The 9,035-nt window shown below is 38.5% G+C and overlaps 1 protein-coding gene across 1 annotated transcript; it reads left to right on the top strand.

Annotated features, from left to right (window-relative positions):
• Positions 1–1,048: 1,048 nt before the first annotated feature.
• Positions 1,049–1,492, top strand: LOC113234885. The gene has a single exon (XM_026470407.1). The coding sequence runs from the start codon at positions 1,049–1,051 to the stop codon at positions 1,490–1,492; it is 444 nt and encodes a 147-aa protein (XP_026326192.1).
• The last annotated feature ends 7,543 nt before the right edge of the window (positions 1,493–9,035 follow it).

The following is a 9,035-nucleotide window of genomic DNA, read 5'->3' as shown; positions in this document are numbered from 1 at the left end:
GACCTGGCACCTTGCGACTTTTATTTATTTCCAAAAATTAAGAACCAATTACGTGGTCAACGATTTTCACCACCCGTAGAGGCTCTCGCAGAGTATGAAAATTATGATTCAGAGATTGTCACGGAGGAGTGGCACAAATGTTTTCAAAATTGGTTCATTCGTATGAAAAAGTGCATTAACGCTAACCGAGAATATTTTGAGAAACAATAAATTCATTTCTGACCATTTATAGTATTTTTTCTTATTTATTCCGGAAACTTATAGTGCGCCCCACGTAATATCGAGTTCTTAGGTTTCGTTATTGTTACACATAAGAAATGAAACTATTTTCCCGGATTTAAATCGCATCTATTTGATTTTTTTGAACAAACCAAGTCAACCGTGACCAGTAAAGAGTTCGAAACGTAAGTTTATTTGAAAAAACAAATATACGCGGCTTGAATCCGGAAAAATACTTTCATTTCCTGTACGTAATATAATTTTATTGTAATATTATTTTAATTTTGGGTAAACATTTTTATTTTAGTTTTGAAGCTGAGCAAGGAATCATTAAAAACATTTTAAAAAATCCAAATGTAAAACTAACTATTCCTAGTATTCATGCTGTCAATGTCGCTATTCATTTGCGTCATTCCTCGGATAATTATGCCGTCATATCACTTTCTACGCTTTATATCAAGCAATTTACTGTCTTACTTAAGTGCACATTTAAGAGCTTTAATATAATAATTCAACAACCCTTGTTACCTAGTTATTAAGTCCGCTTGTTGATGTTATAGTAAGAGTATTAATATTGGACAGAAACAATCGAAGTTTGTCCAAGTTAGTGTACTGAAGTGAATATTATCATGTCAAGTTCTAATTGGTCGCCTTTTGTACAGATAATGGCACGTCTCCCTTTACATTTAAGATTCAAATTCATCTGTTTGCGTTAAAACGGTCGGTTATTTAAGATAAAACGATTCTTGTCTCAGAGTGCAGTGAACCTGTTATCTATCTATATAATATCCATCTCAGTGCAATACATCGCACTCTCATTAACCTAATGATGATGATGGATGACCTAAAAGATAATGTTGACAAAGAAAGAGAGCTCAGGGCTCTGGCTGTCCACTGTAATATGCTGGCTCGGAGTTTCGCGCGCTGCTCTAACGAAGTCAAGATAACGCTATTCAAAGCTTTCTGCCAATCTTTCTACACTTGCAGCCTCTGGGTCTCATATGCGCAGCGGTCAGCCGGCGCACTACGCGTACAATATAATAACGCGTTCAGGATGCTGCTGGGTCTGCCACGGTTCTGTAGTGCTTCCGGTATATTCGCGGAGACGGCAACGGATGGTTTCCCCGCGATCCTGCGCAAGCGTACTGCGTCGCTGCTGAGCCGCCTGCGTAGATCATCTAACAGCATCCTGAACGTTTTTACTGACTGGTGGGACTCTCCGCTGCTACACCAGTGGATGTGCTTGCATGCGGACAAGCACATAGGTGGATAGTGGTAGCGGTTGAGACCCATGACTCATCAATAATATGTGTTTTCAATTTTAATTTAATTTAATGCATTATTTTATTTCATTTCATTTTTCTATGCTGTAATATTTGGCGAAATAAAATATTTTTAATTTGAATTTAAATTTGAATTAATAGTGACGTGAATTCTTGCGTTATCATCGTCATCAACCCTTTACACGACCCATTGCTGGGTACGGGTCTCCTCTCAGGCGAGGATTTAGGCCATAGTCCGCCATGCCGGCTCAATACGGGTTGGGGACTTCACACGTTTTCCGAGATTTGTGAATCTTCTTCGACGATTTATTCCCATCTGATCCCCAAAACTGATCCACCGCCAATCTTAAACTATAACTGATCCCCTCTATATTTTGCAACTCCCAACGAATCCCCGCACTGTATTTGTAAGGTAAGTACAATTAAGATAGATACAATCAAGTAAAAGAACTTTTGAAATCAAAGTTAATGTAGTTATAGAAGTTAGTACAGTTAATGTTGTTCATTTGTAATAAACTAAATGAAATGCAGCACAACCCTCAAAAACATTTTCTTGTTGACTGTACCAGACCAGTAACTACCAAAAATAAACTTGTGAGTACCAGAGTATCACGTGGGAATAAAATATTTATATTTATTCTTGTACCCCGGCATTGGGGATCAGATGGGAATAAGCCTCTTCGACGTGCAAGTTTCATCACGCTGTTTACCTTCACCGAAAAGCTCATATTAAAGTTTACACATAAATTCCGAGAAACTCTGAGGTGCGATCCTTGATTTCAACCCACGGCCTGTGCTTGAGAGGCGGTAGGTCAAATTAGGCTAAGACGGTTTTCATGGATTTCATACAATTTTTGGTAAATTGACAAAATGAATACACATCGCATTGACTTATTTGACCCCATAGCGGTATCGCAGGTCAATGTGCCTTAGATTCAATCTTGCAAATTTTGCGCAAAAATTTTCAAACTTGTGTTAAACTTGATTAAATCGAGTTTGATTCAGCGAGCATTGCCAAGCACGTTGCTCCAGTAGTGTCCATGCGTTCCATTGCACGCTACGGCCGCCGCTGCGTCTTCATTTGAATAACAAAGGCGGCTGCATGCGGCAGAATAATTAACCCGCGAATTAGTCTCCGTCAGTCGGCAGTCAAGATGGCGCCTGCCGTCGCGCAGTCAACTAATATCATAGAATACTTAACAGTGCTCGAGAACACTGACATTCCTAATTAAATTGTTGAGACTGAGCTACTGAAGCTGTTCTCTAGGCGGTTCTCACACGATGACGTCTGTCGCAGCAACACGAAAGTCTGAAACTTCAACATAGCATAATCTTTATGCGGCGTCTCTCGCGGAATGGAACGACTGTTGCATTGACGCGTGCCTACGTGAAAATGCAGCTGTGTGTAAAGCTGCTGCAGACTCCGTTATTTATATATTAGATGCACTAAACAGTTTTGTGGTACTTCATTCGATATTACAATTTATAGTTTTAATCTAATTTACACAAACCGACCATATATACATACAACACGATTAAGGTTGTTTTCCAGAATAAAATGTCGCCGGCCTATTTCCACCAAAAATTGCCATTAATGGCTCGTGGGTTTCCGTTGCAGATACTCTATGTAGGCAGCAATACGGTTCCATATTATATCAACAAATATTTCAATTCTCGCCTCGCTCATCCTCATCAATCCAGACCATTTCCACCGAAGATGCGCTAGGAGAGAATTAAAATTTTGCCACACAAAATCCAATCGTTGTCTTGCGTCGCTCATGAAAAAGCCCCTTTATTCAGCTCGTAAACTTTATATTAAAAAGTAAGCATACAATTTCTTATGTGTATTAAGATAAAATAAATTACAAAAGCTTAAAAACTAGTGAAAATATTTTTTTTAATGATGACCAATGTTAATATTTGAAACTGACACAGGATACCTGATGGTTTCCTAACAAATTGGTAACCACAGCAAAGGAATTTCGAATTTATTATATGTTATTTTGAACAAATAACAATCTAGCAGATTTTGGCAGCCATTTGGCAGTATCCGACACGCGCCACTAATTTGAAACGAACTTGCATTCGGAATACACACTGTTTCTATTTGTTATTATAGTATGGAATTAGTGACGGCATAACATAAGATTAATCTCAAACACCAGATTATCGCTTCAACGAGACAACGCAAATGTTGTATACTAACTTCATCAATAAAATACATATATCTCGTTAATTTGTGAAAACACAGACTGTATAGACGCGATTGTTGCATATAGGAAAGAAAACTATTTTTTGGAGTAAATCGCGTATATTTATTTTTTCAAATAAACCAACGTTTCCGGCACCTTACAGGTAGCACGGCCACGGCTAACTACATGGAACCTGTAAAGTTTATATCTCAAAAAAATCCTATATATAAGCATAGTTTCACTACGTCCAGCCAAATAGTAGGCATACAAACCTATTGTACATTTACTCAAATGCACTTCAACAGGCTGAACTAAGTGTAATATAGTTCCTAGTAATATCACAATTATATATAAAATAATCGCAAGCAAAATAGTTAAAATAGTATAAATAGTTCCTATCATCTTAACATGTTGTCGTAAACTGTGGTGAAATGTTTAAATCTGACTCTTAAAGTGTTTCTGTTTGAGGAGATGCAGATTTGGTTAGGGTCAATGACACTAAAATTCCTATTCCTTCCTATAGACTCTGACTTTCTGTGCTGTGATAGCACCGATTACCAGCCGCTTTAATCCTTGCGAAAGAGTTCGGAAAGAAAGAAAGTGAAATTACGGGCACATGGGACTTTTCAACTTATGTCTCAGAATGGCGGGCGCTGTAGCGGTGCTCAGATATTTGCCATCAGATGCACGATTTGTTCGCCCTGTCACTTGGTGTCATAAAAAAACCTTGACCTTTTTTGTATGAACAATTCACCCAACTTGAATTTCGGACACAAACAGTCTATGGGCAAAACTGCAGCAAATGATTTCGATATCTCATCCAGGTGAAGCGGTATTTCGTATACCAAGCAAAAGTCCTATCATCTAAAAGATATTGTTGCCGCCTTTAGAATATAAGTGCTTATATAAGCTTGCCGCCTCGGACCCCATGGAGCAGTATACCAAAAAGTTAATAAATAATTCTGCCCTGGTAGAGGAAAAACTGCAGATTTCTGAGCATGACGCAAGTTTGTAAGTTAGTCACTATTTACCGTATATACTTGACCAAGTTTACATTGAAGTTACACGAACTGTTGCCGTCATCCCCGGAACAAGAAAAATCGAAATCTTGCGCTAAGATTAACTTTCCAAATACTTACTTCAGCATCAGAGCGAGCAAACTAGGTCGCGAAATTACCTTACGTACGTGCTGCGTGCCTGTGTTGAAGGGTTGCTGGTGAAATTACAAGCACATGGGACTTGTCAATTTATGTCTTAGAGTGACGAGAGCAGTGGCAGTGTTGCTCAGATCTTTGTGATTTAAAACTCTGGGCATTGCAACTGGCGTGGACAGCCCTGTCGGTTAACACCAGGTGAACGACTTGTTTCGTCCCGTTATTTAATATCATAAAAAAGCCATTTTCAACGAAACGGTTTACTCTATCTTGTAATGAAAATTGTGCAACTGATTTCATAAATAAAAAAAAACACAAGGTCCCTTTACAGAAATATTGCATGCCACAACTTAAAAAAATCACAACTTTTAATAAACTTTAACAGGCAAAGTTGCATAAATAAAGACGATGTGCCAAAGTTACCTTTTACTTACGATTCGTCTGTGAAGTTTCGACAAAAGCAAACCGTTGTTCGTTCTTAAATACTCGCGTTACACAATTTTAACGAAGTTTCGTTTTGTTACAGTAGTTAAATTTACTTACGAGTTGACAAAAATATACGGTAAAAGATATAAAGTCCACAAAGCAGATATCGACAAAGGAAATCTACAAGCTGATATTTATATAAAATGAGGAAGATGATTCAAAAAGAAACTGTAAGAAAAACATGAACCCGTCCTTTTTACAAACAAAGATGTCGTATGTAAGTACGTATTCTCGGAAAAATTTATCTACCTGTACGTAAAGTAGCCTAAATCGGAATATTTATTCGTATGACCTTTCAGCGAGATGAACATAATCATGGGACCAGAGAAAAATCTAACAGTGGTAAATGTTTTGGACAGAGAGATCTCTGTCCAAAACACGACTCTCGTCAGTGAGCCCTATCTAGAACATATATTTTAATTCTAAGTGCTTTTATTTTAAGAACACTGTTGAAATCACTAAAGCATTGACGAACGGACCCGCGTCATGGTTCTACAGTGGATTTGTTTGGTTTTGACAACTGTGCGAGCCGTTCAGGTGCATATGACCACGGAAGAAAAAAAAATGGACCAGAACCGCTCTATCGCCAAAACGTACTCAAACAAATGATAAACACAGTTGATTGGTTGTACAGTCAACTACCTAGCTGTAGCTAGCTAGCTATACATGAGTGAGCAGGGAAAGCTGTACTATCACTAACAACCCTAGTAGCCTACCTAACAGCCTAGCCCTAACCATACGCTACGGAATATATACTTATATAAATAGTAGGGGAAGCCTGTCACCGTGCGACCTAAGGCAACAGATGGAAAGGGGGGAGGATAAGGGTGCTTTAGGAAATGGTTTTCTCACTGCCAGTCTCACAGACTCACAAGACTGATCAGATAAGCTAACGGCTAAAGGTGTCTTGGCCGCAGTGAGAGGATGCTGTAATCAGGAGTGCTCCGTTGTCAATAAGACAGCGTTGATGTCTGAATTCAAAGAGCGTTTTATTTACAAAACTTAAGCTATTTATACAAAACGGTATTTAAGTGTGTGTGACTATAAACAATATTATTTTTAAATGTATACATAAAGTTAACTACTCTACTCAGCAGCCTAGTTCTGAACGGTCATTGCACTGCTGAGTAGTCTATTGTCATCACTTAGCAAATGTCGGTCAGGTTGTCTGTTTACGTCACGTGCACGTGAACATTGGATGTGAACATGTTTCTATTTTAAAAGATGCAACAAATTCTGGACTGTTAATGTAGTTTAAACTTTACCCAGTCGCTATATCGTTGAAAGTTCAATAACTTTATTGCAAGTTACGACGATTTGATTTTATATTGAAATATTGTTCAACGTGCTGCCATCTTGCGTCCAGTAGCTGGACGACGACGAACGACTAACATCTGAACGAAGTAGTATCTTCTCGACAACAAATGTCTTCTTTAACGCACACATTCTATAACTTCTATAGCTTCTATAACTGCCTCTGTGGCCGAACGGTTACCATGCCGGACTGCCACGCAGAGGTCCCAGGTTCGATTCCCGGGCCGGGAGAAATGTTTGTATGGCCTACAATTATTTCTCTCGTGAGTTTGGGTGTAATTTGTGGTTGTCTATATGTGTGTCCATGGCACCCGCGACACAGGGTTTACCTAGTGCGGGGCTATGTTGAGTGTGCGCGTTATTTATTTATTTATTTATTTTATTGCATAATGAACTTTATTTTGATCAATTAAGTTTAAAATTAACAAAACACTTACGAAGCATTTTTTCGCTAAGGTTTTGTTCGCTAATAGCGCGGAAAATTTTAGATGTTTACTTAGTTCTCCAAAAGATAAAACTTGACCATATCGCTTTGGAATAATGTTTATTTTCGTTTGTTACAGTACAAAAAAATCAATTCGATAAACTGAAGATTTAAAATACTTACTAATGATATGAAATGCCACCACGGGTAATATGTTTGGTGCGGCAATCATTTTTGCACTTAGAAACAGCAAAATAAGGTATTTTCCTACGAATCTAGAGAATTTGCGCGAAAGAATCAACACAACCATATCGTACAAAGCGAAAAGGGAAGACTGAGTTCAAGTAGGCAGAGCTATGTCTACAATTGTTACGCGTGAGACGGTAGCTAACTACTTCTACTGAATTTATTGTTTTGTAGCCAGCACTCAATGCCACTCTCGCCACTACACAAGGCCAACCTCATCGCAACACACCCACACTCCACACGAAACGACCATCTTTGTCAACGAGGGTGAAGAGCTCCCCAGTTCAGCATGTACTCGCGTAGATTCAATCCTACGCTCTTATGACGGAAGTATCCAATAGCATCCTGAGCCTAGGTCAGTGCCTACATGAGCACCTTCAGGCCCGCTAGTTAAATTTTAATACAGGCTAAGAGCCTTCTTTGACGGTGAGTATTAAAGTTCTCAAAACTGTGCCACTGGGTAGGCTGAGTCTAATCAGACGTTTCATTCAGTTATTGGAACATCTTGGTCGTCTCCTGATCTCTAATATGCTAGCGGTAGTCACAGCTGTGTACCATTTTTGTAACTCCCGTGTTAACCAGAAGCCTTCATCTTATTAGTATGCCGCTTCTAAACGAAGGTTGGCAAACCTCACGGCTATTCTCATTTTGAAGCTGCCACACGAAAGAGGGAACGTGTGCTAAGGTGGAATAAGTCTCTCAGATTCTCCAACCACAAGGTATTCCTTCTGCCATGACTACGCTTTCGTTGGATTTTCCTTGCACTATTAATTGAAAAATACGGTATCTATTGCCCCTCATTACGTGGACTAATACTGCAGCTTTACAGCCTTTCCTTTACAGTTCTGAGTATTTCCAACTTTTCCCTTCGACGGAGAACTCAACCTTGGTGACCTTAAAAACCAGTAAAAAACAGTAAAACTGAATGAGAAAAAGTAGCATTCCTTTTATTTTTTCGATTAATGCAAACTGTTAGTCTTTTGGAAATGAGTGAAGTCCCGTACTTTACCGTTAAACCCTATCCTTGGAGGAAATCCGTTACCACGAATGGAATATTTAATGTGTTGACAATGACGATGATACAAGTAGGTAATATAAGTCGCCTTTTTATTCCGCTCACAAAGCCAAAACCCCTTTGGGTAAACTTTACTTAATCATTTTGGCCCATCTCCGCGGCCATTTTCAATAACACTGAAATAACTTTTCACAACTTTTATCGAAAACGTCGAAATTGCGGATCGACTTAAAGTAGCAACAAAAAGCAAATATTCTGCGAATCTAAACGTGAATATTCGAGATACAGACATTGATAAAGGAGTTAGCGACAGAATGTCACGACACTTGCCGATTTAACGACAACCCTAAATGGGTTAGATTTAGGATCGCAATTTAGCAAAAACAGAAGCTAAAGTTCGATGCCAAATACCTAACTTCAAAGTCGAAACCTCGTTATTAAAATTAACAGAAACTATCTACAAAACATTCTATATTAACTGTATTTAATATCAAAATGTTTTACTATCATGATATTCAGTTATTCTTTGTCAAGTTACTGCACTAGTTTGTTACAATTATTATTAATGCGAACGAATTAAGATCGAACACCACCAGCGCCATCAGCATACCGTGCCTGACACTCTCCAATTACGAAACGAATCAGCAGACCTTACGATTTAGTTTTTTCTCGAATTTCTTTGGTATTTTTTACAAAATAAAC

This window comes from Hyposmocoma kahamanoa, unplaced genomic scaffold (assembly GCF_003589595.1).
Source record: "Hyposmocoma kahamanoa isolate Upper Pololo Valley unplaced genomic scaffold, ASM358959v1 86, whole genome shotgun sequence".
Lineage (NCBI taxonomy): Eukaryota > Metazoa > Arthropoda > Insecta > Lepidoptera > Cosmopterigidae > Hyposmocoma > Hyposmocoma kahamanoa.
The sequence above is the reverse complement of the archived record's forward strand: the minus strand, read 5'-3'. Positions and strand labels throughout refer to the sequence as shown.